This window comes from Orycteropus afer, unplaced genomic scaffold, assembly GCF_000298275.1.
Source record: "Orycteropus afer afer isolate SDZICR_OR568_19922 unplaced genomic scaffold, OryAfe1.0 scaffold00460, whole genome shotgun sequence".
NCBI lineage: Eukaryota > Metazoa > Chordata > Mammalia > Tubulidentata > Orycteropodidae > Orycteropus > Orycteropus afer.
In genome coordinates this window covers 1,695,429-1,723,413 of record NW_006922047.1, presented here as the reverse complement: position 1 = coordinate 1,723,413, position 27,985 = coordinate 1,695,429, and the positions used below count along the sequence as shown (strand labels likewise).

The window sequence follows — 27,985 nt, the reverse complement described above, 5'->3', positions numbered from 1 at the left end:
AATGTTACAATGAATCTGCTTTGTAAAATTTCGCCCAGATCACCATAAAAAGATTAAAAAAAACCCCCCAGAAAACTGCCCTGGTCTCCCCTGGAGAGTCTCCCACTGGCTAAACCACTGGGCCCAGCTTCCTCGTCTTATTTTCACATTTTAACTTTCAAGAGCCCGGGGTGTTTTCGGTAAGCAGAAGAGAGATGAGGGCATTTATTTTCAGACTGAAGTAGGTAAGTGGGGTGCTTGGGGAAACCAAGGCAGTCCAGTTCCCTCCCTGCCACCCCCTGCCCCGAAGCCGACAGGGCGAGGGGCAGGGCCCAGAGAATTACTCACTGGTTAAGTGGGTGGCTTTACACTTCAGCAGACAGACGCAGCTGGGATCGAATCTCAGCCTTGGCACTTACTAGCTGTGTGACCCTGCGTAGTTTGATGAACCTCTCTGAGCCTCAGTTCCTCAGCTTTAAACTGGAGCTTAATGAAGCAGAACCTTCCCTATATCGTGGACACGAAAGAGAAGATCTGGGAGCCAGCCGGGGCTCAAAGCCCACTCCACTGCTGATTAGCTGTGTAACCACCTGTGAGGCACTCAGCCTCAGTTTCTCATCCATAACAAGTGAAGCCAACCTCTTCCAGCTGCTGTGAGGAGTAGATATGTTAACGAGCCCAGAGCTCTGGAGAACTATTCCCAGGCCTTGAAACCTTATGAGATGGGATGTGACCTGCTGGATGTAGAAACTTTCGAGTCCTCTGACCCCTTCCTACCTTCCAATTTGTCCCTTTCGGAATGGCAATGCCTATCCCATGCCTGTCCCACCACTGCATTTTGGAAGCAAATGACTTATTATCTAGTTTCCAGGTGCATAGAGGGAGAAGGATTTTGCCCCAGGATGGAACCAGGCCCACAGTCTCACCACACTCGAGGCACAGATGATTTAAAAGATGGGCTTTGGGACTTCTGAGCTGATGCTGTCAGGGGGTGTGACTTTTGAGGATGTTGGGATGAGGTGAATGTATTTTGCACGTGGGAAAGACATGGATTTTAAGAAGGCCTGAGGGCGGACCGCAGTGGGTTGAAAGGTGATCCCCTCTGAAACAGAGGTCCACCCAGCACCTGTGAAGGTGACCCCATTTGGAACAAGTGTTTTTGGTGATGTAATTAAGAATCTGAAACGAGACAAGCCTGGAATAGAGAAGACCCTAAATTCAACGACGAGTGTCCTCAGAGGAGACAGACAACACACAGAGGAGAAGATGAGGTGGGGACAAGGCAGAGACCAGAGTGATGTATCCACCAGCCAAGGGCTGCAGGCACTCCAGGAAGCTCACGCGGTGCCTGCACCCGGTGAGTGCTAGCTGCAAGGTAAGGGTAAATGAGTCAAGTTCAAAGCTGTGACTTCCCCGAGGATGGCACAGCCCACAGAGAGCTTCCTAACTCTAACCACTCACAGTGCTTTGTGAGAGGCTGTGCATCTGGTGAAAATCTGGCTAGGAATATTTTCTCACTGTTTAGTACACACACACACACACACAGAGTTTTCTAACAGGGAGATAGCATCATAAGAAGGCAGGCATGGTTGTTCTAATTTCAAAAGGAACCTAAATCCTTTGGCCACCACCTCAGGAGGTTGTACTCATTGGTGTAGCTGCTGAAACCACAGTGAAGCTCCCCGGGGCCTTCTGGCAGAGGGACTCAGAGCCGTGGCCTCATGTGGGGAACAGGAGCCCTGCTCAGATGGCAAGGGGACCTGAAGGCTTTTGGGGTGTTTTGCTTGTGCTTTCTTGTGCACTTTGTTTCCTCTGTTTGTTGGGGGACCTTTAACAAACTAAACCTGCAGAGGCCTCAAATCGGTCACTGGGAGGTTTCATTTCCAAAGTGTGGCTAAGGGGAATGCAAAAGGGGCAGAGAAATTTGCAGTCAGCTCCCTCCCCTTGCCCTCCCGGGCCTCAGGCATTACGTGGCTGGAACAGACAGCTGGTTGCCAGGTGCCCATCCTGCACAGGGGCCCTTCCCAGCTCACTACCTGAGACTCCCTCTGCCAAAGGCTGTGGACACCTTGCCTGGGGCTCAGCCCCTGAGATTCAGGGGACAGTCTGGGTTCTCTGGGGTGATAACAGCCACCACCATTGATTGCCTGCTTCCTGTGTACTGACACGGTCCCAAGGACTTACACGTATCCACTTATTGACTCCCCACAACCCTTACCATGTAAGGTGGGTGTTAGATCAAGCCATTTTACACATGAGCAAACTGAGGTCCAGAGAGGCAAAGTCATTTGTCCAGTGGTACCCAGCTGGGAAGGGGGTTAACAGAACACTCATCTACAGTTTTTAAGCTAGAGGGCTACTTGGTTTAAACAAAAAGGGAGGAAGGTGATGAGCAACTTGGGGTGCAGGGAGTGGGGAGGCTGAGGAGCCTGGCTAAGGCCCTTGGAGGTGTTGTGAGACTCAGGGAGTCACAGGACAGGGCAGAGTCCCTCCTTGAATCAATCATGAGGCTCACCCAGGATGTCTCCTTTTGCTCCTCCTGGGGAGGGGGTTGTCATGGTGATGGAGGCAGTGGAGATGGGATGCAAAATGCTGAGATCTTAACTCTGGGTGAAGCAGGTCTTAGTGCAAGTTCCTCTCGCTTGGCCAGGCCTGGCAAGAGGCCCTGCCTGGCTGCCAGGGACCAAGCAGGTGACTGTCATCCACAGAAGTTTAGTCTCTGGGAGACGGGGACAGCGCCTGCTCACGGACTGCCTAGGTGCAGCGCCTGGTGTCAGGATCTGGGTTCAGCCTCTATTTCTTTACTTCCAATAGAACACACTGCAGCTCACTTCTCACTGGGGGGAGCCAGTGAAGACTGCAGGGAAGGGGGCATTTATAGCTGGAGACACAACGCTGGAGAGGAGAGGTGAAAGTGGAAACAGGGGAAGACAAAGGGAACAAAAAACAACAGAAAACTAAACACAGTAACAATACCCTGCAGACTGAAAAGCCCAGAGCTTGTCTGGGGAAAAGCCGAAGGAGTAACAAAGAAGGAAGAAGCAGGAGGCAGAGCTGAGGACCACGGCCCCCAGCTCCATCCTCATAAAGAACTGAAATGTCTTTTTATTACATTCTATTCTTGAATGAAGGTTTATCTTTGCTATTCTTATTTTTTACAAGCAGATGAATGGGACGTCTCACACTGTTCTCTAAAAGTGCCTGAATCTTCATCAAGTTTTATTGCCAACAAGCATTAGAACCTTTTTAGCAACCCAAGAATAACACCTCTCCTGCCAGGGGGCTGGCCTCGTCTATTAATAAGGGAAGCAGCAGGGCCCTGGGCAGAACAGGGGCCACCGGCCTGAGTGTCTGGGGTGCAGGTGGGGAGGGACAGAGGTGTGGAGGAACCCGGGGTGGGGGCTCAAGAAAACTGGGTTCTCATCACACTAATGCTTGTGCTTGGCTGCCCTTGGGAAAAGCTCTCTCCTGTTTCAGGCCTCAGTTTCTCCATCTGTGAAAAGGAGTTGGAGTGGACAATGCAATGATCTTTTACAGCAGCACCAAGACTGTGGATCTAAAGTTGTTTTTTATGTCTATTGATGAGAGTCATGATAAAAGTAACAACAACGGTAATACAAACTGGTTGCCATCCAGTTGGTGACCTGCCTGTGTCAAGAGGGGAACTGAGCTCCACAGGGCACCCAATGGCTGATTTTTTTAGAAGTGGATCGCCAGACCTTTTTTCCAAGGTGCTTCAGCATGGACTCGAACCGCCAACCTTTCAGTGAGCAATTGAGTTTGCACCATCCAGAGACATGATAATGATAACTAACACTTACTGAGTACTTGATACTGTTGTTGTGGTTGCTGGGAGCTGTGGAGTCGATTCTAACACATAGTGACCCTATGTGACATAGTGGGACTGCCCCCTTGGTTTTCTGGTACAATCTTTATGGAAGCAGGCTGCCATGTCTGGTATGGCTGGTGGGTTTGAACTGCCAACCCTTTGGTTAGGACAATGACTAAAAGTCTTGTTGCCGTTAGTTGCTGTTGAATTGGTTCCCAGTCCTGGCCGGCCCATGTGTGCACAGTAGGACTGCTCCACCGGGTTTTCAAAGCTGGGACCTTTTGCAAGCAGACTACCAGGGCTATCTTCTAAGCGTCTCTGGGTGGGTTTGAACCACCAACCTGTGGGTTAGTAGTTGAGGGCATAACTGTTTGTGCCACCCAGGACTCTTCCCTACTGCTGAAAACAAACAAACAAACAAAACCAAACTCACTGCTGTTGAGTCAGATCCGACTCATAGTGACTCCTTCCTTGGGTTTCTGAGGTGGAATCACTACGGAAGTAGATTGCCCAACCTTCTTTCTCAGGAGTGGCTGGTGGGTTTGAACCACCAGCCTTCTGGTTAGCAGTCAAATGCCTTAGGCAGTATGCCACCAGAACTCCCTATATTTATTAAATGTTTAATATAATAATAATAATATTCATACTAATAATAACTAACTTACTGAGCACTTACTATATGCCATGTACTATTCAAAGAATTTCTCATGAATCAACTCACTTAAACTTTATACGAAACATAGGAGGTAGGTACTGTTTTTCTATTTTACAGACGAAGAAACTAGGGCACAGAGAGGTGAAGTGACGTGATGGGACAAGAACGTGACCTCTGACTCCAGAGTCCTTGCCGTTCACCACCAGGCTGTGCTGCCACTGTGCCCACTAACATTTATTCTTTCCTTTCAGAAATTCTTCCTGGCACATTGTCAGAGTCACTAATTTTATCTCCTTCAGTAATAGTAGTAGATATACCAATCCTCACAACTGGGCCAACAAGCAGCATCCTGATAAATGGAGAAAAGATTGAAGTTGTCAGGGACTTCATTTTACTGGGATCCACATACCCATGGAAGCAGCAGCCAAGAAATCAGACAACTTATTCCATTGGGCAAATCTGCTGCAAAAAGGCCTCTTTAAAGTGTTAAAGTGTTAATCCCACAGAATGTAGAAATTATAGAACAATATCATTAATATCACATGCAAGTAAGATCTTACTGAAGATAATTCAGAAATGTTTGCAGCAGTATATTGATAGAGAACTTCCAGAGGTTCAAGCTGGATTCAGAAGAGGACGTGGAACAAGGGATATCATAGCTGTTGTCAGATGGATCTTGGCTCAAGGCAGGGAATACCAGAAAGATGTTTACTTGTGTTTTATTGACTATGCAAAGGCATTTGATTGTGTGGATCATGACAAATTATGGATAACATTGAGAAGAATGGGAATTCCCGAGCACTTGATTGTACTCATGAGGAATCTGTACCTTGACCAGGAGGCTGTCGTTCGAACAGAACGAGGGGACACTACATGGTTTAAAATCAAGAAGGGAGTGCGTCAGGGTTGTATTCTTTCTCCACACTTATTCAATCTATATACTGAGCAAATAATCCGAGAAGCTGGACTATATGAAGAAAAACGTGGTATCAGGATTGGAGGAAGAATCATTAACAACCTGAGATATGCAGATGATACAACTTTGCTTGCTGAAAGTGAGGATGACTTAAGGCACCTACTGATGAAGGTTGAAGAATACAGTCTGCAGTATGGATTACGTCTCAACATAAAGAAAACAAAAATCCTCACAACTGGACCAATGAGCAGCATCACAATAAATGGAGAGAAGATTGAGGTTGTCAAGGAATTCACGTTGCTTGGTTCTACAATCGATGCCAATGGAAGCAGCAGTTGGGACATTAGACGACGTGTAGCATTGGGAAAGTCAACTGCGAAGGAACTGTTTCAAGTGCTGAGGAGCAAGGATATCTCATTGAGGACTAAGGTGCGCCTGACACAAGCCATGATATTTCCAATCGCCTGGTATGCATGTGAGAGCTGGACAATGAATAAGGAAGACCAAAGAAGAGTTGATGCTTTTGAGTTGTGGTGCTGGCGAAGAATGCTGAAAGTACCGTGGACTGCTAAAAGAACTAACAGATCTGTCCTGGAGGAAGTGCAGCCAGAATGCTCCTTGGAAGCAAGAATGGCCAGACTTCGTCTCACCTATTTTGGTCATGTTGTCAGAAGGGACCATTCCCTGGAGAAGGATGTCATGCTTGGTAGGGTGGAGGGTCGACGAAAGAGGGGGAGGCCTTCAAGGAGATGGATTGATACGGTGGCTGCGATGATGGGCTCAAGTATAGCAGGGATTGTGGGGCTGGTGCGGGATTGGGCAGTGTTTTGTTCTGCTGTGCATGGGGTCGCTATGAGTCAGAAACGACTCGACGGCACTTAACAACAATAACAACAAAGTGTTAAAGAGCAAAGGCATCACTTTACAGACTAAGGTGTGCCCAACCCAAGCCATGGTATTTTCAATAGCCTCCTATGCATGTGAGAGCTGGACAATGAATGAGGAAGACTGAAGGAAAATTGATGCCTTTGGATTGTGGCACTGGTGAAGAATATTGAAAATACTATGGACTGCCAGAAGAAAGAACAAACCTGTCTTGGAAGAAGTGCAGCTAGAATGCTCCTTAGAAGTGAGAATGGCAAGACTTGGTCTCTCATACTCTGTCATGTTGTCGGAAGGACACCATGCTTGGTAAAGTGGAGGGCGACTAAGAGGAAGCCCCTCAACAAGATGGACTGACACAGTGGCTGCAACAATGGGCTCAGGCACAGTAAGGACTGGGAGGAGGTGCAGGACCGGGTGGTGTTTCGTTCTGCTGTGCGTGGGGCCATTACTCAATGGCACCTAGTGACAACAACAATAACAACAACAGGTATACTAATAACAATAATAAAAAAACCTCACTGCCATTGAGTCAATTCTGACTCATATTGATCCTTTAGGACAGAGAACCGCCCTGTAAGGTTTCCAAGGCAGTGAATCTCTACGGAAGCAGACTGCCTCATCTTTCTCCCGCAGGGCACCTGGTAGGTTTGAACCACTGACATTTTGATTAGCAGCCAAATGCTTTGACCACTATCCCACCAAAGCTCCTTACAACAATAATTATATTAATATTAGAGCTAATGATAATAATAACAAAAGTGACTAATATTTGTTGGGGCTTATGTTGTTGTTAGGTGCTGTCGAGTCATCTCTGACTCATAGCGACCCTATGAACAGCAGAATGAAACAATGCCCGGTCCCGCACCAGCTCCGCGATCCCTGCTATACTTGAGCCCATCGTCGCAGCCACTGTGTCAATCCATCTCGTTGAGGGCCTTCCCCTCCCTCATCGACCCTCCACCTTCCCAAGCATGACATCCTTCTCCAGGGAATGGTCCCTTCTGACAACTTGACCAAAGTAGGTGAGATGAAGTCTGGCCAGTCTCGCTTCCAAGGAGCATTATGGCTGCACTTCCTCCAGGACAGATCTGTTAGTTCTCTTAGCAGTCCATGGTACTTTCAGCATTCTTCGCCAGCACCACAACTCAAAAGAATCAACTCTTCTTCGGTCTTCCTTATTAATTGTCCAGCCCTTACATGCACATGAGGTGATTGAAAATATCATGGTTTGTGTCAGGCACACCTTAGTCCTTAAGGAGACATCTTTGCTCCTCAGCACTTGAAAGAGGTCCTTTGCAGCTGACTTGCCCAGTGCTATATGCCGTCTGATGTCCTGACTGCTGCCACCATTGGCAGCATTGGCGTTGATTGTAGAACCAAGCAATGTGAAGTCTTTGACAACTTCATTCTTTTCTTCATTCATCGTGATGCTGCTTATAGGTCTAGTTGTGAGGATTTTTGTTTTCTTTGTATTGAGATGTAATCCATACTGCAGAGTGTAGTCTTCAATCTTCATCAGTAAATGCTTCAAGTCATCCTTACTTTCAGCAAGCAAAGTTGTGTCATCAGTGTATTGAGGTGGTTAATGATTCTTCCTTCAATCCTGATGCCACGTTCCTCTTCATATAGTCCAGCTTCTTGGATTATTTGCTCAGCATACAGATTGAATAAGTATGGTGAAAAGATACAACCCTGACACACTCCCTTCTTAATTTTAAACCATGCAGTGTCCCCTTGTTCTGTTTGAATGACAGCCTCCTGGTCTATGTATAAGTTCCTCATGAGTACAATGAAGTGTTCTGGAATTCTCATTCTTTTCAATGCTATTCATAATTTGTTATGATCCACACAATCAAATGCTTTTGCATAGTCAATAAAACACAAGGAAACATCTTTCTGGTATTCTTTGTTTTCAGCCAAGATCCATCTGACATCAGCAATGATATCCCTCATTCCACATCCTCTTCTGAATCCAGCCTGCACCTCTGGAAGTTCTCTGCCAATATACGGCTGCAACTGTTTTTGAATTATCTTCAGTAAGATTTTACTTGCATGCGATATTAATGATATTGTTTGAGAATTTCCACATTCTGGGGGATCACCTTTCTTTGGAATGGCCACAAATATGGATCTCTTCCAGTCAGTTGACCAAGGACCTGTCTTCCAAATCTCTTGGCATAACTGAGTGAGTGTCTCCAGTGGGGCATCTGTGTGTTGAAACATCTCAATGGGCATTTTGTCAATTCCTGGAGCCTTGTTCTTCACCAATTCCTTCAGTGCAGCTTCGACTTCTTTCAATATCATTGGTTCTTGATCATATGCCACCTCCTGAAATGGATGAACATCGACCAATTCTTTTTGGTACAGTGGCTCTGTATATTCCTTCTGTCTTCTTTTGATGTTTCCCATACCATTCAATATTTTGTCCATAGAATCTTTCAATATTTCAACTCAAGGATTAAATTTTTTCCTCAGTTCTTTCAGCTTGAGAAATGCCAAGTGTGTTCTTCCCTTTTGATTTTCTAACTCCAAGTCTTTGCCAATTTCATCATAGTAATTGGCTTTGTTTGCTTGAGCTGCTGTTTGAAATCTTCTGTTCAACTCTTTTATCTTGTCATTTCTTCCATTTCTTTTAGCTACTCTCCATTCAAGGGCAAGTTTCAGTAGTTTCTGACATCCATTTTGGTCTTCTCTTCTTTTCTTGTCTTTTTAGTGATCGTTTGCTTTCTTCATAGATTATGTTCTTGATATTATCTCACAGTTCTTCTGGTTTTCAGTCATTGGCAGTCAATGCATCAAATCTATTCTTTAGATGATCTCTAAATTCAGGAGGGATATATTCAAGATCATATTTTGGCTCTCTTGGACTTATTTTAATTGTCTTCAACTTCAAGTTGAACTTGCATGTGAGCAGTTGATGGTCTGTTCCACAATCAGCTCCTGGCCTGGTTTTGGCTGAGGATATTGAGCTTTTCCATCGCCTCTTGCCGCAGATGTAGTCAATCTGATTCCTGTGTGTTCCATCTGGTGAAGTCAATGTGTATAGCTGCTGCTTGTGTTGTTGAAGAAAGGTAGTTGCAACGAATAAGTCGGTGGTCTTGCAAAATTCTATCATGCAATCTCCAGTGTTATTTCTGTCACCAAGGCCAAATTTTCCAACTACCAGTGATTCTTCGTTTCCAACATTTGCATTCCAGTCACCAGTGATAATTAACACACCTTGATTGCATGTTCAATCAATTTCAGACTGGAGAAGTTGATAAAAATCTTCAATTTCCTCATCTTTGGCTTTGGTGGTTAGTGCATAAATTTGAATAATAGTCGCATTAACTGGTATTCCTTGTTGGCATATGGATACTATTCTATCACTAACTGCATTGTATTTCAGGACAGATCTTGAAACATCCTTTGTGATGAATGCCACACCATTCCTCTTCAAACTGTCATTCCCGGCATAGTAGATCATATGATTGTCTGATTCAAAATGGCCAAAACCGGTCCATTTCAGCTCACTGATGCCTAGGATATCACTCTTTATGCATTCCATTTCATTTTTGATAATTTCTAGTTTTCCTAGATTCATACTTCGTACATTCCACCTTCCTATTATTAATGAATGTTTGCAGCTGTTTCTCCTCAATTTGAGTTGTGCCATGTGAGCAAATGGAGATCTTGGAAGCTTTACTTTATCCATATCAGTAAGGTTGCTCCTCCTTTGATGATGCAGCTCTTTCCCAGTCAAATTTTGAAAGCGTTCTGACCTCAGGGATTTGTTCTCCGGCACTGTATCGGATGTTTCCGGGCTATTCTTAAAGTTGCACAGTAATGTATCAGACAGTGTTTCTCTGCTATTTGTAAGGTTTTCCCTGCCCAATTCTTTGAGAAGTGGATGGCCTCTTCCTTCTTCCTAGTCTGTCTCAGTCTGTAAGCTGCATTGAAACCTGTGCACCATGTGCAACCTTGCCGGCACTTGAAATACCAGTGGCACAGCCTCAAGCCTCACAGTAACATGCAAGCCACTACAGCATGACAAACTGACAGACAAGTTTGTCTCATTTAGCTGTTTGAAACCTCTCTACCCTTCCCTTCCCTGGACCTCTGGTGCTGCTCTGCTCTGTCGTCCCCCTGGATTCTCTTTCCCCTGCTTTCCTGGCTTGTGGGGGTTGGGCCTGGGTCCCTCCCCTTACCTGGATGCCTGGCTGCTGCTCTGGTCTGTTGTCCCCTCTGGCTTCTATTTCCTCCACTTTCCTGGCTGGTGGAGGTGGGGCATGGGTCCCTCCCCTTACCTGGATCCCTAGCTGCTGCTCTGCTCTGTCATGCCCTCTGGCTTCTCTTTCCTTAGGTAGCTGCTGAGCACATTAACTTGGGGTTTACTCATTGCCTCAAATCCTGAGGCGACCCAAAGCCCCACTGATCCATCTCTGTCCCTTCCTTCTCTTTGTCTGCTACTCTCTCCTCACTCTCCACGTCTGACAAAATGGTCTTCTAGTCCTCCATTGTGCCGTTCTGTTTCACTTCAGGGCCTTTGCACATGCTATTCTCTGCCTGGAACACTCTGGCTGCTTCTCTCAGAAGCATGCCCTGGGACCTCAGGCTGAGTATAGTGTCTTGGCCCTATTTCTCAGAGTGCCTCAGGCTGCTTCTAGGATGGCTCTGAATATAGCGGGCACCTCAACCAGCTGCCATCGAGTCAATTTCAACTCATAGCCATCCTATGTGTGTCAGAGTAGTTCCATAGAGTTTCTTTCTCTTTTTAACTTTTTATTGTGATTTGGGTGAAAGTTTACAGAGCAGATTCATTTTCCATTCAACAGTTCATACGCATTTTGTTTTGTGACACTGATTGCAATCCCCACAGTGTAACACCTCTCTCCCCACTTCCTCCGTATGATTACCTTTTCCCTATGTCCTTCTTTCCTATGCATTTCTGCCTTCTCCACAGGGGTTTCAATGCTAATTTTTCAGAAGTTAATTGCCAGGACTTTCTTCCGAAACACCCCTGGGTGGACTTGAACCTCTGGCCTCTTAGGTAGCTGCTGAGCACATTAACTGGCCTCCCAGGGACTCCAGTAGGCACACAGTCAACACTAATTGAATGTATGATTAAACCCAGAGGGGACACCCTAGAGTAGGAATGACCTAGAACAATGGTTACCGGGGGCATGCTGTGGGAATGTGTGGAGAACTAATGACAAACTGGAAAGGGCCCTGGTAGCACAGTACTTGGCTGCTAATCGAAAGGTCAGTGGTTCAAACCCATCAGCTGCTCTATAGGAGAAAGGTGCGGCAGTCTGCTTCTGTAAAGATTTGCAGCCTTAGCAACCCTATGGGGCAGTTCTACTCTGTCCTATTGTGCACTATGAGCTGGAATCAACTTGTCAGCAATAGGTTTAGTTTTTTAAAGACACATGGACAAGGAGACCTTGTGGGCTTTTAAAGGATGGGTGGCAGGTACATCCAATACCCTACCATGTGGAGGCAGCCCCCACAGGAAGGAATTGTCCCTCACCTTTTACATCTTTTGAACGCCCCTCATCAAGGTGAAAACTCTGCTTGAGAGGATCTGTGCTTTTCCTTTTAGCCTAACTCAGTTTCACTTACGAACAGGAAGTATTTTTGAGATTTCAAAATCCTTTCTTTGACATCACATTTTCCTGGCACCCAACTGAAGGAAGACTAGGCTGTTTCATATGAACCGTCACCAGGAGGTGTCACTGTTTTGTAAGATCTTGACACCAGTGGCCAGGCCTGCGTGTCATGAGCTGTTCGCACAACCCTGAACCAGCCACTTGTGGCTGTGTATACAGGTGCCTGCAACAGAACGTTACTCTGCCCTCCACAGTCTTGTTACTCCAAGTGTTGTCTACGGGCCTACAGCATCAGCCGTGCCTGGGACATGTTAGAGATACAGGATCTCAGCCCCACCAGACCCAAGGAGTCTGAATCTGTTTTTTAACATGATCTCTGGGGATTCGTTTCCACATTGTTTAGAAAAGTGCTGGCCCAGTCTGTATATCATATAATAGAACCACGTAAACCTATTACTACAAAAACCCTAGTGGCACAGTTGTTAAGCGCTCGGCTGCTAACCAAAAGGTAGGTAGTTTGAAGCCATCAGCCATGACATCGGAGAAAGATGTGCTTCCAAGATTATAGCCTTGGAAACCCGATGGAGAAGTTCTTCTTTGTCCTGTGGGCATGCTATGGGTTGGAACTGACTTGACAGTAATGGGTTGGTTTAATGGTAACATAAAAAAAGAATAAGAGGATGTTAGGACATTCATTCATAATAGAATACCATCTATTTGAACACGTAAGTTACTGGGCCCTGTATGGTGAAGCCCACATGCAGTATCTTCTACAGAGTGTTATCAAACACTGGCATGAAAAAGAGAGGTTGGCTCTGACTGGGTAAAGGCACTGGCCTGGAAGATGCCTCCTGTCCTGAGCCCTGCACCCTGTCTGATCTTCTGGGCACAATATTATGTAAAAAGATGGTTGGCTCCATAACAGTAAACAAAGGCCTATATTTAGCATTTATTATGTGTCAGATCTCAGTCCCAGCCCTTGGCACGTACTACCTCATTTAATCCCTGCAACGACCCAATCAGGTCATTTTATAGGTGAAAAAGCTGAGGCCCAGAGACCTGCAGTGGCTTGCCCCAGGTCACACAGCAAGCAAAGGGCAGAGCTGGGATTCATACTATCCTGGGGAAGGTAAGGTTTTTCTTAGAGCTACCTCAGAAGCACAACCCACTGTCGTGAGTCAATTCTGACTCATTGCAACCCTTTAGGACAGAGCAGAACTGCCCCATAGTGTTTCCAAGGCTGTAACCTTTACAGAAGCAGACTGCCCCATCATTCTCCCAGACTGCTGGTGGGCTTGAACTGCCAACCTTTTGGGTAGCAGCTGAGTGCCCTAACCACTGTGCAACCAGAAGCTCCTTGGGAGAAGCCCATGGGCACCACCTATTAGATGTGTGATCTTGGGCAAGTCACTTAACCCCTCAGTTTTCCCAGCTGTGAAACGGGGCTTATGGTAAAGAACTTGCTCTTAATGGGATGTTGAGTTGCTTGGGAGAGTGCCAGGCATACAGCAGGCACTAACTACTTGGACTGTTATTATGAACGCGGTTACAGTTAATCTCTGACTTACTTCCTCCGCCGATGCCGGCGCTCCTTGTCCTCCCGGCGTGCGTCGGGGTCATAAGTAGCCGGAGGGCCATGCCGGTGCCGCCTCCTCCGCTCTCCGCCGTCTGGCCCCTCCCCGTCGCCCTCACCGCTCCGGGTCGGCCGGCTGCCCTCGCGGTGCCGGGACCTCCGTTCCGCCTTGTCCTCCAGTCCCTCCTCCCCCGGCCTGCGGTGAGGCCGGTGCCTGCGGGGCTCCCCGTCGGCCCCCGTGCGCGGTGAGCCGCTGCGGCTCTCTCTGCTGGGCCCCTGCCGATGAGGGTGCCTTCTGTGTGGGTCCACGGCCTTGCCCCGCTCTGCCTCGCCCTCCCAGAACCCCGGCTGCTCAAGGCCCTCCCGGGTGTGGTGGTCCGACTCTCGGCCGTAAGGCCCCTCCCGGCCCAGCTCGGCCTCCTGGCTGCCAGCCCAGGGCCTCCGCGCATCCAGGGCCCCTGGGCCGCTGGGGTCTCGGGCCCGGTCGTGGTAGCGGGCCTGTTTCCTGAGGAAGTCCTCGGCTCGCTGCTGGCCGAGGCGCTGGTCCACCGTGGGCTCGGCTGCCCGGCTCTTGTTGGTGTTGTTGTTGCGGTTCTCCTGGGGGTCGACCACCAGCGGCCGGTCCAGGTGCGTCTTCATGTCAGGCCGCAGGTGCCGGGCATAGGAGGCCTTCCAACGCTCATCCGGGTCCAACTCATTGTACAGGGCCTCCCGGCTGGCCAGCAGGTTCTGTTTTCGCATCTCGCTCGTCCTCTGCTCCCACACGGACTTGGTGGGCTTCTGATTCTTCTGCTGCTCCTTCCTGCAGGGGAACGGTAAGGGTCAGAATACGGCCCAGCACCGAGCATTAGGGATCTCGGCCCAGGTGGGTGTCTGGACCTGACTGGACATCTCATTCTGAGGGGCACTGTGGCCCATTTGGGTGCCCTAGGCTGGCTGGGTGAGTCAGCTTAACGGGCACTGTCACCAGGTCGTGTCCCTGCCACCCTCTCCACTCTTAAAATTGCAGCACATGAACTGTGGGGCAGCTTTGATGTTCAAAACATTGTAACTTCTGAGATGGCCAGTCATATTGGACACTGGCCTGGAGCAGGTTCTGGAAGCCCCCACAGTGCCTGACATGACCCCCTCAGTTCTGGTCATGGAGAGGTCTGGGGGTCTCAGAGATTGGATGAGCCAGAAAGGAGTCCTGGGGGGCAGGGCCTGTTTATTAAATGGTGCAAAACAGCCAGCAGGGCCTCACACCGTGGCTGTGGAGATTGCCAGGGGTTTGTGTGTGTGATAGTTTTAAAGGACTTGGTTACAGACCATCAACTTCTACTGGTGCTCTCTTAAAGTCAGCTGCCTGGGAAAATGCTTTCCTGGAATCCCTCCTTCCACGTTAGGAAAGAAAGTCCCACCCTTCCCCAGCTCCCATCTCCTGTGCCTCACAGCATGCAAAACCCTGGGGCATCAAACTGAGGCATAATACAGTACACTGTTGTCCATGAACCTGTCTGTAATCAAGACACGATAACTCTCCCCACCTTTCCTCCCACATGTGACCCATCAGCAAACCTTGTCAGCTCCACCATCACCATTTGCTCAGAACCCAGCTACACCCCACTACCTCCTTGCCCTCTGCCCTGGTCGGGCCCTTCACATTTCTCTGGATGCCTTGGCCCTTGTCCCCAGCTCCTGCCCTCACCTCCACATCCCATTCCCTCTATGGCCACTAGAGGGCGCCTGTGAGCGCCTGAGTCAGGGCCCCGCCCTCTTTGGCTCAGAACCTTCCCTGGCTCCCACCTCACTTGTGGTTAAAGCCCAAGTCCTTCCTGCAGCCCATGGGGCCCTGCACCACCTGCCTTGTCACCTCCCTGTGCCCCTTCCCTGCTCTAGTCCTCTGTGTAGCTCTATCACCTTCTCACTGACTTCTCATAGAGCTTACTTGTTTATCTTATTTCTTGCTGGTCTCCACCTAGCACTTCAGCCACACAAAGCTGCTCTTTTCCCCTTGTTAATGCTTTGTCCCTGCTGGCTAAAACAGGGCCTGGGATACCGTGAACAATGGAACAAAGTGCTGTGGTCCTGAACCATACCCCTGATGGACTGCAGCTGGGACTGCTGTGATCCACAGGGTTTTCATTGGCTATTTTTTGGAAACAGACGGGCCTGGCACATAGTAGGTGCTTGAAAAAGCCCACTGCCATTGCGTTGATTCCACCTCATAGCAACCCTATAGAGTAGAGTAGAACTGTCCCATAGGATTTCCTAGGCTGAAATCTTTATGGGTGTGGATTGCCAGGTGTCTTCTCCTGTGGGCCAACTGCTGGGTTCAAACCATTGACCTTTTGGCTAGCAGCTTAGCCACTGCACCATGAGGGCTCCTTAAAAACCCCACTGCCATCTGGCTGATTCTGACTCATAGCAACCCCCATTGGGTTTCCGTGGTGGTAAATCTTTATGGAAGTAGATTGCCTTGTCTTCCTTCCACAGAATGGCTGGTGGGTTTGAACCACCGACCTTCTGGTTAGCAGTCAAATGCCTTAAGCACTGCGCCACCAGGGCGCCTTCTCAAAACCAAACTCACTGCCGTCAAGTCGGTCCCGACTCATAGCGACCCCTCCTTTCCGAGGTGATATCTCTATGGAAGTAGATTGCCCAACCTTCCTTCTGAGGAGTGGCTGGTGGGTTTGAACCGCCAGCCTCCTGGTTAGTAGTCAGTGCCTTAGGCACTATGCTACCAGAGCTCCCTGCCAGGGCTCTTTGTTGTTGTTGTTATGTGCCGTCGAGTCAGCCCTGACTCATAGCGACCCCTCCTTGGGTTTCCGAGGCAGTATCACTACGGAAGTAGGATTGCCCAACCTTCCTTCCGAGGAGTGGCTGGTGGGTTTGAACCGCCAGCCTTCTGGTTAGCAGTCAAGTGCCTTAGCCACTATGCTACCAGAGCTCCCCCAGGGCTCTTTAGTAGGTGCTTATTAAATGTTTATTGAGTGGAAGTGAGTGAGAGGGTAGAGGTACCTCTTCCTAAGGCTTAACCTTGTCAGGAACTCCCCACCCCAAATCCTTGACTGGGAGGCTGAAGGAGGCTGCGTCCTGGGGCTGGGGCACTTACACAGCTATGGACATGTTGGCCGCGGACAGAGGACTCACTTCTGCCACCTCCTTGGCTTTCTGTAGGGCAAGTTTTTGGTTGGCTGCCTCCTCTTCTTCTTGTTCATCCTAAAAGGGACATGGGATCCATGTTCACAAAACACGAACCAGGCCTTGGGGCCTCACCTACCGCTGATCAGGGGCAACATCTGAAATATTTAAACACAGGCGTGGCTAGGCGTCAACTGATCAGAATGAGGCCAGCCAAACAGAATGGACATGGATGCTGGTTTTGTGTACTGCTAACCCGTTCATGTACAGGAGCACTGCTAACCCTACTTTAACACACAGCCAAAAGAAAACAAAAAGGAAAGAGAACCCCTGCCCTTTCCACAGGGGTGATTTTCCTGTGCTCTGTCCCAACAAGCTAGAAATTAATGCAAAGATTTTCTGTTCACACTACTTTCCGGGCCATTTGAGCTCTCTGAACCAAGACTTTCAAAAAACACCTACTAGCCCCCACATGCAGAAAAGTCTGGTGTCCCCTGGCCCATGCCATGCACTGCCAACAGCCCGCAGAAGGAGAAATGGGAAAGGGATTTATATTCCCAGTGCCCTGTGGGAGGGGTTGGGGAGGAGCAACCGGCCCTTGGGCCATAGCCCTGTCCAGGGTGCTGCTCCTGATTAGGTTCAGAGAGAGGGCAAACGGGGGAAGATGTTTTAAAAATACATACAGAAAAAGACGTTTTTGGACTTTTAATCCTTCTTCAGCCTTCATGCAGGGCCTCATTTGCAAAATAGAAAAGCCAACAAAGAAAAAAGCAAAGAAAAAGAAAGAAGAAAGAAACGGACAGAAAGGAGCCTGCCAATAAGAAAACTCATGCGTTCGCAGGGCACCTCTCCACCTGCACTGGGACTCTCTGGGCCAGGAAGCAACCTTACCACCTCGGAAATGGGCAGGTCAGGGAACTCTGCTAGTGACCACATGGAGGTGGGACCTGGCCAGCCACCTGCTCCCACAGGCCTTCCCCCCTCCCGGTGCTTCTCAGAGCTGAGTCCCTGGAACACCTGGCCTCAGAAATACTTGCGATGCAGATTCCTGGGCCTCCCAAAGGACTTACATTACCTGCGCTGAGCCCTGAAACCTACATCTCCAACAAGTTCCCGCGTGAGTATGAAACATACTCAAGTTTAAACATCACTGCACAGGGATTATGAGCACAAACTCCAGACTCAGATGGCCTGGGTTCAAAGCCCAGCTCTACCACTTACTAGCTGTGTGATCTTGGGCAAGTCACTTAACCTCTCTGCACCTCAAAATTTTCATCCCCAATTTTTATTCCCTCCACTTTCTCTCCTTTAACATGCTATCTGACATGCTATGCATTTTATAAATTTATCCTATTTCTTGCCTGCCTCTCCCTCTTGAGTTATCAGCCCCACTAGGGAGGGGAAGTTTGTTTGTTCTGTTCACTGCTGTGTCCCTGGTGTCTAAATCAGTGTCTGGCACAGAGTAGGTGCTCAATAAATGCTTGTCAAATGAACAATCTGCAAAGTGGGGCTCAGAGAACTTGCCTCCTGGCATCTCTGTGGGGATTGAACAAGATGAAATCATATCGGGGCCTAGCAGGATGTGTGTGGAAGGATGAAGGAAGAAATGTGGGTAGGCGGGGACAGTCCACACCTCACGGGAGGGAGGCCAGTTGGCCTTTCTCCCTCCTCTTCTCCCTCCACCCGACATCCCCTCCACACTGGCTCCCCAAGGATAGGCTTTGGGAACGTGGCTCAGCCCTGAGGGCTCCATGGTGGCCTGGCCCACGGCAGTGAGCTTGGGGTGGCAGAGACTTCCGTTTCCCCTGACTCGGAATTGGGCCTCTCTCCTGCCAGGTCCAACAGATGGCGGGCTGGCAGCCGTCTGCTCAGCTCGGTTCAGTTCCATGAACGTGTCCTGAACACCTTGAAGCACTGGGGACTGGCTGCAGAGCTGAGGGAGGCTCTGGGGTGGGGAGGGTGAGCCCACTCGTGCTCTCTTGGTGCATGGGGCAGTTGGGAAGAGGCTCAGGCTGGGCTGTGGCCAGCTGCACCTCCACCCCGCTGCAAAGAGGTGCCCCTTCCCTTGGGATGATGTACCTGCCTCTGAGCACATGGGCTGGAATCTGGCCCCTGCTTGCCTCCTTGCCCTGGTGCCTTTGTGCAATGAATAGCCTGCACATCCACTCCCAGCGGCCATGCTTGTGGGCTAGCCTGTGTTCTGGAAGACAAGGTGTGTCTCCAGAGCCCATGTGAGATAGCCCTGACTCCCTGGGAGTCCAACGATGCCACAAAAGAGCATCTGGCATCAGGTTCCACAATTGCTGACCATAAACACCAACTGGGCTGCGCCTCCTGTGGTCCCCCCACCTTGCAAACTCTCTTGTAGCCTTATTTCCTCTGCTCTGCACTTTCAGTGCTCCTGTCTCTGCTCTTGTGGTTCCCAGCTGTGTGGGCTGTGGGTAGGTCAGTTAACCTCTCTGGTCCTCAGTTTCCCAATCTGTGAGATGAGGGTACCCCCTATCACCCAGGCATGCCAGAAGTGCAGCTAAATTTGCTGCTGTGATTTTTATTTGTTTCCTTAAATCACTACTTGCTCAGCTGAGGCTCAAATGAAAGCTGGTAGGGTGTGTGTGTGTGTAGAAGCCTTGAGCTCTGAGTCTGGGTTCAAATCCCAGACCTCCTTTTACCAGGTCTCAGGGCCCAGCTCTTGGCAAGTGACTGACAAAGGCTGCCCTGATGGAGCATTTACTGTGTACCAAGCACTGTGCTGAGTATGCTACGTGCATATGAAGCTTCTGTCTGTGGAGGTGAGGTGACTCTGCCTCTCCAAGCGTTAGTGTTCCTCTCTGGAAAGGGGTGACAGCAGTACTCTTCGGGTGGCCTATGTCATGTGCTTGGAACAGTGCTCAGCATCACGACCACCATGATGTTCGCACAGATATAACTCGGGAATGAAGTCCATAGGGCCTTCCCTCTGGCCAGCTCTCAAGCACACAGGGACACATGCCAAGCCCCAGTCCCTGGCTAGGTTGTTTGGCATCTGCCCCCAGCCCCACTGATCTCCCAGGAGGCTGACCTGCATGGGCACCCAGACCTCCATCTGGAGGCCCCAGAAGATGATCAGTGGGAGAGAGAAGATGGCACAATGCTTAACCAATCTGTCTGTGCCACACATGGTCCTCAGAGGTCCCATTGCACATGGGTAGGTTCCCCTTCCTCAGCTCCACCTCTTGCTGGGTCCTTCCCGTACACCACCCCCTTGCTCAACTCTTTAGGCCTAGGGTGGTGACAGTGCCTGTGTTGGTAGCTGGGGGGTAGTGCCATCCCTTGTCGGCCCTGTTCAACTCTATAGATGGACCACTCAGTCAACTCTGGTGGAGTGGCCATCTGTTCCCTGCAGCGACTCTGAGGTCCCCTCCTTCCCTCTGCTGGGGCTCATCTCCTTTCTGGAGGGAGGTGCCTTCTCCCTATGTGGTGCAAAAGTCCAGGGCAAAAGCTTGGCCCCAGCCCGCCCCCCACGCTGTCCTGATCTGCCAGGAGCAGGTGGTAACTTTGCCATGGAAGCATCCTCCCACCGCCTCCACCTTGGTGAGCTCCTGGGCGTTGGCCAGGTTGTCCACCGCGATGGCCAAGAACACATTCAGGAGGGTGTCTGCAGACGCTAGAGTTAGGGAAAGAATGGCCCCTGGAGGTACCTGCAGCCGCCATTTTGGGCCCCTGGTAGCTGGGTGTCCCCATCCCCATCCCTCCCTTGTACCCCCATGCACTCTGCCAGGGCCCAGGGCACCCCTAGCCCAAGGATACAGTTCCCGAAGAGCGTCAGCACGATGAAGTAGATGGAATACATCATGCCACCTTGCACACCCCCGTGGGACTTGATGCCGTCGTACATGACCTCATTCCAGTCCTCGCCCGTCAGGATCTGAAAGGTGAAGGAGAGACACACAGCCAACCCCCCCTTCAGCTGCAGGCCCCGCAGAGACCCCTCTGTGGAGCTGGAAGCAGCCCACCAACCCCGAGAGCCTGGCTGTGGCGTGGAGTCTGGTGGCAGCACCTGCTGGTTTCTCCTCGGGGGTCTCCTTTTGTTTGCTAGTGGAAAGAGCTGTCCCAGCACTGAGGGGCTCCAAGCCTGGTTTCCGGGCCAGTGGGAGCCTGGAGGAGTCACAGACTTTTCTGTAACTCTGCATTCCCTGAGGTGATAGGAGATTCACACATTTACCATACGTTCTTCATGTGGACGAGCTGCTATGTGTAAAGTGCTACGCAGCCCAGAGCCAATTTGGGGTCCTCCTAAGGCAGACCCTGAAATGGGCTCAAGTGCAAGTAGTTGATCTGGGAGATGACCTCAGGCAGCACAAGCAGGGCAGTATGGAAGGGAGAGGAGAAGGAAAGCAGTCAGAGTTGGACTATCAAGTTCCCACCATGGGCAACTGGGATGCAATCCCTCTGGGGGCCTCTGGGGCAGTAGAGAGCACAAATCGCAGAGTCATCCCACCAGGAGAGGGAGCGGGGGTAGGTACACACCAAGAGCTCCAGGGGGGTGGGGTGGGATTCACTGATACTCTGGACTGCTGGGCCTGGGGGCAGAGTGGTGCCAGTGACCAGAGAGTGCCCTGGGCAAAGGGTGCAGGTGTTGGAAGCAGAATTTGCCCTGAAGGGATATATGTGGACCCCCAACATGGTCTCCCACAAAAAACCCAACTTCTCTCCTTTGCGATATTTCCATGAGGATAAAGTAAATATGAAAGAACTCTAAAAACATTAAGCTGCTAAAGCAGTCTTCCAATCTTGGCACTACTGACATTTGGGGCAGGATCATGCTAGGTGGTGAGGGATGTCCTATGCACTGGAGGGCACTAAGTAACATCCCTGGCTTCTTTCTTCTTCTTCTTCTTTTTTTAAATTGTGATTTGGGTGAAGATTTACAGAACGAATTCCCTTTCCATAAAGCAGTTCACATACACTGTCTCATGACATTGACTACAATTCACAATGCAACAGCTCCCCTCCCACTTCCTCCCCATAGTTACCTCTTCCCTGTGTCCATCCCTCCATACACTCCTGCCCCCTGAGCTGTCACCCTGTGCATAAGCAGCCCTTCTTTTCCCTATGATTGTTCTCTCCAAGGAGTATATCTACCTCAGGAAAATGTTCAACTCATATGCCTGTCTTTTGTTTGGCTGGAAGGCACAGGTGTGGGTTCAATTCCAGACCTGAAGGGCAGCTAGGGGCCATAGTCTCAGCGGTTCCACCAGGCTCTATCGGACCAGCAAACCTGGTCCCCCCCCCCTTTTTCCCCCAGATGATTCTGAGTTTTGTCCACATTGTTCTCCCTTTCTATCAAGGATCTCCTACATAGATCCCCTTCCAAGTGGATGACAGTGGTAGCCAGGCACCATCTAGTTCTTCTGGTCTCATAGTCATATAGGCTGCAGATCAGATGATGTACCAGTCGCTAGGACTAATTGTTTCCATGAATTTTGGTTTTCTTCATTTTTCTTTGCTCTGGAGGAGGAGAGACCCATTGTTGTATCTAGATGGCTGCTTGCAAGCTTTTAAGATCCCAGTCACTACTCACCAAAGTAGGAGGTGGAACAATGTTTTATGTAGTATGTTATGCCAATTGAGCTTGATGTCCCCTGAGACTATGGTCCCAAGCCTGTCTTCTTTTTACTAGATACCAGTAGCACCCTCTCCCCAGCTGCAATAACTGGAACTGTCTCCAGACATTGCCCATGTCCCCTGAGGGGGATGTAGAATTACCCTTAGGTAAGAAGACCTGTGCTGGAAGAACAGAAGTGGTGGTCACTACTATTAACAGGAATGCCAATATGAAAAGTGCCTTTAGCATCCACATGAGGGCTCAGAACTTCAGTCCATGGGCATCTCCTCTCCACCCTGCTATTACAAATCACTGAGCCAGGAGAAGGGGGAAGGAAGTCATATTTTGCATGCAATCCTTGTCCCCAGAGAGAAAGAACCTATTGGAAAGGCTCTGGAGGTCCCAGCTAGGCCAGTCCTGTACCTCTAGGCAATGCCCCAGATGGGCAAAGAAGTTGTCAGGGTGACTGCCCATGGTCTATCCCTTGCCCTGGAATATGGGATCAGGGTCTTCAGATCTGGGGAAAGGGGAATGGCAAAGCTGAAAAGTGTGGTTCAGGGAGGCCCTCAAACACTCTAATCTTTGACACTAAGAGGTGCCTGCCCATGGGATGGGGTGAAGGCCGTACCTGAAACACCGTCATTATTGCCGCTGGAAAGGTGTCAAAGTTGGTAGGAGGAGTTCCTTCATCGAAGTTAAACCTGCAGAGAGGGCAGATATTTCATGAGGGCCGGGATCAGCACACCAGGAGCACATCCTGGGTGGTCTCTGGGCCCTGCCCCTCTGGGCAATGGACTTTAGGGCTGTGAGGAAGAGGATGGAGGGGGGTGTGGGTCTCTGGATGCAATGAGTGAGGGAAGAGGGGTATGGGGGCTCTGGGCTAGACCCCAGGGAAGCAGAAGTTGGAGATCCTATTGAACACTTACTGGCCACCAAAGAGTTGCATTCCCAAAAGGGCGAAGACTACAATAAAGAGGAAAAGGAGGAACAACAGGCTGATGATGGATTTCATGGAGTTGAGAAGAGAGACGACCAGGTTCCTGAGAGACGCCCAGTACCTGCCAACGGAGGGGGATCAGGCCAGGCCAGGCAGCAGAAGCCCGAGGGTTAGCAGGAGACACGGCCTGTTCACAGGCCCGCCTGTGTCCCCAACATGCCACGCCCCACCCCAGCCCCTGGTGGAGTGACCAGGAACCCCTAAGACTTACTTTGTGACTTTGAAAATACGCAATAACCTGAGAGCTCGTAACACACTGATTCCAAAGGATGTGCCAGGTTTTATGACGGCCCAGATGACCTCGAAGATGCTCCCGATGATAACCTGGAACAGAGGACCTGTCTCGTGCCCAGGGACAGGGCCTGGTCCCTGGCAAACATGCTGGGCCTGATCCGTGAAGGAACCCAGCATGAGTCCCACCTCCGAATGGACGCAAGGTGAGGGTCTCAAATCCTTTCGTTATGTCTCCTTTTTATTTATTAAGAGATCACACAGACCAGAGAATTCCTGATACACATAACTACAAAGTGAATCCCCATGTTATTGCTACCTGTGCCAAGGAACAGGCCATGCCAACATCCCGGAAGCCTCCAGAGACCCCCAAACATACATACACTGGACATAACTCCTAGACATAATCATCCTGGCTTTTTGCAACAAGCATTTCCTTGTCTTTTGTTATTTACTGAGGTGAAACCCATAGAACATAAAGTTCACCATTTGAAAGTGCACACTTCAGCGGCATTTAGGACATCGACAATGGTGTGCTACCACTATCTCTATCTAGTTCTAAAACATTTTCATCACCCTGAAATGGAACCCCACACCCACTCAGCTGTCACTCTCCATGCCTGCCCCAGCCCCTGGCAACCACTGATCTGTTTCCTGTTTCTGTGGATTTATCTTCCTTCTTTCACTCAGAGTATTGTTTTGAGGGCTTTGCCTTTTTAAAGTATCCAAGTTTGTGTCCCGAAGCAATGTTGCTTAGTGTTGTCCATTTGAACTTCACATGAGCCAGGTCATACAGTACAGACTCATTTAGTTAGTGTCTGCCTCCTTCTGCTCAACATTATGTGGGATATATATTATATCCATGCTGTTGGGTGTCACTGCTGCTGGGTCACTTTATTTGCTGCATAGTGTTGCATTACGTGGACATACCACAACTTGTTTATCCACTCTACTGCAAAGGGATACTTGGGCCCATTCAGTTTGGAACTATTACAAATAAGGCTGTTCAGAACACTCTTGTATGCATCTCCTGGGCACCTGGAGGATGCTAGGGTGAACCCCTAGCAGTGGAACTGCTAGGCTACCTCCCGCCCCCTGCTTTCCAAAGAGGTCCTACAAATCCGCTCCCCCTCAACAGTGGCTGAGAGTCCTAGGTGCTCCACACCCTCTCTAATATTTGGAACTGTCCTCTCATTTCTTCTGCATTCAACCGAGTCTCCCCTGTCCAGGGTGAACCTCCCTTCCCCACTTTGAGGTCCCTAGCTAGCAGCCATTCTAGGTAAGAGCTGGAGAGATGAGCTCCTTATACACCAGAGACTTACCCCACAGTCAAAGCAGTTGAAGGAAGAGTGGAAGTAAGGCCGCGTCCCGAGCCCGTACATTTTTATAAACATTTCGGACATAAAGAGTCCTAAGAAAATGAATTCTGCATAGTCTAGAAGTGAGAAGGAGGAAATGGAGAGGAGGTTAGGTGTGGGGGGCTCTCCAGGTGGCTCTGACTTTCCTGTTAATGGCAGCCCTGCCCCTCACCAGGTCTTTGGTGGTCTTGGTCAAAGATTATGCAAAGGCTTTCTTTCCATGGGCCTTTGTCTCCTGTCTGCAACAATTATCTCCTACCCTCTAACCAACCAACTCTAGGCCAATCTTAAAAGGAGTGAGAAAAGTTCACTGGGTCTTTTATCTTAATAGTTTCTGCCCTGGTTTGATGAAAAGGGTTGGATGTAAGTTATAGACAAGGACCTTGCTTTTGTGTTGACTGGTGGGTTCCTGGGTGCTTCCTACATTATTAAAACTAACGACTAGCTAACTAACTAACTAGTTAACTAACAGCATATCAGTGGGCCATGCATAGCTCCATGATGCTAGGGTGTCATGATTCAAGAATTATGATTAATCCACTTTTATACTCCTATACACCAAAGGAAAAAAAAGAAATAGAAACCATAATGGTGTCCTACTTGTCATCCTGCTGTTAGGAACTTAGTTGGAACACCACAAGTAGCCAATCTAAGGCATGGCCTTTCTCCTGATTTGGTAAAACTATGTTTAGTCCCCCAGAAATTCTGTCTTGCTGGTGTCTAAAAATCTTGAGCAAGACAGTGTCTTTTGTTCTTTGGTGAGAAAGCTTAAAGGCACAAGTTCCTCAGTAGGTAACATAAGGATATTCCTGTGCTCCAGAAAATAAATGGGTAACAGTAAGTCTTCTTCTGAGAGGGTTTTCTTGATGGGGCAGGAATACCAGGAGTCATGAAGGGGAGAATGGGAAGGAGAAGTAAAGAAGGTCTCTGAAGAGAAGAAAGTATACAGAAAAGGAAGACAGAGCATTCCAAACTTTCAGGAATTGCATCATTTTGGCCACATATCTAATTTTGTTGGATGGTCAAGAGCATCTGTTATATCATTCTTTTTTAAAAAAAAATTTTGTTGGGATTTGGGTGAAAGTTTACAGAGCGAATTCACCTTCCGTACATCAGTTCACATATACTTTGTCTCATGATATTGATGACAATCTCCCACAATGCATCAGCTCTCTTCCCACTTCCTCCCCATTATTACCTCTTCCCTGTGTCCTTCCCTCCCATGCACTCCTGCCCCCTGAGCTGTCTCCCTGCGCATACATAGCCCTTCTATTCCCCCATGATTGATCTCTGCAAGGAGTGTATCTCCCTAATGTAAATGTTCAGTTCATATGCCTGTCTTTTGTTTGGCTGGAAGCCACAGTAGTGGGTTCAATTCCAGACCTGAAGGGCAGCTAGGGACCTTAGGCAGGGGTTCTACCAGGCTCCCCTTTAAAAATAATTTTGAATTTTGTTCCACATTGTTCTCCCACTCTGTCCAGGATCTACTACATAGATCCCCCTCCGAGTGGTTGACAGTGGTAGCCGGGCACCATCTAGTTCTGGTCTCATAGTCGTATATGCTGAGGATCGCATGGTGTGCCAGTTGCTTGGACTAATTGTTTCCATATGTCTTTGGTTTTCTTCATTCTTCTTTGCTCTGAACGAGGAGAGACCCAATTGTTGCATCTAGATGGCCACTTGCAAGTGTTTTAAGATCCTAGTTGCTACTCACCAAAGCAGGATGTGGAAAGTTTTGTGTAGTATATTATGCCAATTGAGCTTGTATATCATGCTTTTAAGAGGTGGTCTGAACTCACTATCAAGATCCTTCACACTCTTTCCTGACAGCAACTTTCTCTGATTTGCAGGACTCCAGGAAGGTCCTGACATAGGAGGAGAACTCCAGGGTCTCCAGGACTCACTGACCTCAGCAGGTGAAAATATTTGGCAAGGGCCAAAATATCAGTGAAGGGAATCTGTCTATAACATCTTGTTATAGACCCACCAGAAGTAATTCTGTGAGGATGGAACAGTTTCTGAGATGCTTCGTTCCCGGCTACCATGGAAATGTGATGGCTGGTGATACACAAGACCCGAGACAATTACTCATCCACAGCATTGGTGGGTCTGGAAAAATGTTTGGGACCATCATCCCCAGTTTCCATAGCACAGGTGATGGATCTGAGACCCTGAGAGACTACTAAATTTCATCAATTCCAAAATACACATTCTGTTTACATTTTAACATCTCTAAAACTGGGGGGGCATCTCACAATTGGTGACATGTCCTAGTTTGGTTGGCAACTTTCTTTCTTAGTGGCACATGAAAAGGTGCCTTATAACTGAAGATGTCTTTGATTGATGAACAATGGTAATGACTTGTCCAAGGGCACATGGTACATTAGGAGCTGAGGAGACACTGAGAACCTAGGTCACATGGTTTCTAGGGCAAGGATCTACCATCAGACAAGACTTGGACTCTAGAGCCTGACTTCCTAGGTTTAATCCTTGGCTTCATCACTTACTAGCTATGTGACTCAGGGCAAGTTACTTAACCTCTTTGTGTCTTAGTTTTCTGTACTGGAAAATAAGGCCTTTATATTATCATTAAAAGATCTCTACAGACCAGAGGACCCAGGCAGGAAGTCCCAGCCCCCTGTTCCTGAACCAGGGCAGTTCACTGCAAGGTGATTAGGGGGAAGAATATGGGAGATTAAAAATAGACCATCAGAGGAGGCTAGGACAAGAAGTGAAGAGTCCTCATTTATGAGAGACTCCAGAGGGACCAAATGCAATTACCAAGGTTGGAACTAGGTCAGGGCTCTCAGAAGGAGAACTGGCCCCTTGGGGATGTCCTTGGGGTCAGCCAACATGACTGGGAACAATAAAGGTTACAAGGAGACAAAGGTCTGGACCAGGCTCCCAGGCCTTTCTAGTTGAAGACTCAACTGTCTTTGGTGGCTGTCCTGGATCAACTCTGAACTAGGTCAGAAGGGCAGGAAATTCACAGACCTAAATCAGACAAGCCACTAGATGCAAAAAGAGGGCTGCCAGCAGGCAGAAGGTTCTGGGAAGTCCTCCTCAGAGTCCATATACTAGAGCCATGGCATTCACGTGCCTTCCTCACTGCCTAGTGACTACTCTTGTTGATTACTCAAAGCTCTTTACTTTTAAAAATCCTGGTCAGACACGCCCTGGAGAGAACAATCATGGGAGAAGGAAGGGCTGCTTATGCACAGGGAGATAGCTCAGGGTGCAGAAGAGTATGAAGGGATGGACACTGGG

The 27,985-nt window shown here is 49.0% G+C and overlaps 1 protein-coding gene across 1 annotated transcript in view; it reads right to left on the bottom strand.

The window, feature by feature from the left end:
• Nucleotides 1–27,985, bottom strand: part of CACNA1A (calcium voltage-gated channel subunit alpha1 A) — a 285,317-nt gene that overhangs the window by 86,175 nt on the left and 171,157 nt on the right. Inside the window, exons 12-19 of the mRNA XM_007954375.1 lie at nt 24,683–24,795; nt 23,341–23,453; nt 23,059–23,190; nt 22,761–22,833; nt 20,335–20,452; nt 20,106–20,182; nt 16,520–16,626; nt 13,421–14,227 (exon numbers count right to left, since the gene is read on the bottom strand). Coding sequence (XP_007952566.1) covers nt 13,421–14,227; nt 16,520–16,626; nt 20,106–20,182; nt 20,335–20,452; nt 22,761–22,833; nt 23,059–23,190; nt 23,341–23,453; nt 24,683–24,795 — 1,540 coding nt within the window. The remainder of the gene's footprint in view (nt 1–13,420; nt 14,228–16,519; nt 16,627–20,105; nt 20,183–20,334; nt 20,453–22,760; nt 22,834–23,058; nt 23,191–23,340; nt 23,454–24,682; nt 24,796–27,985) is intronic.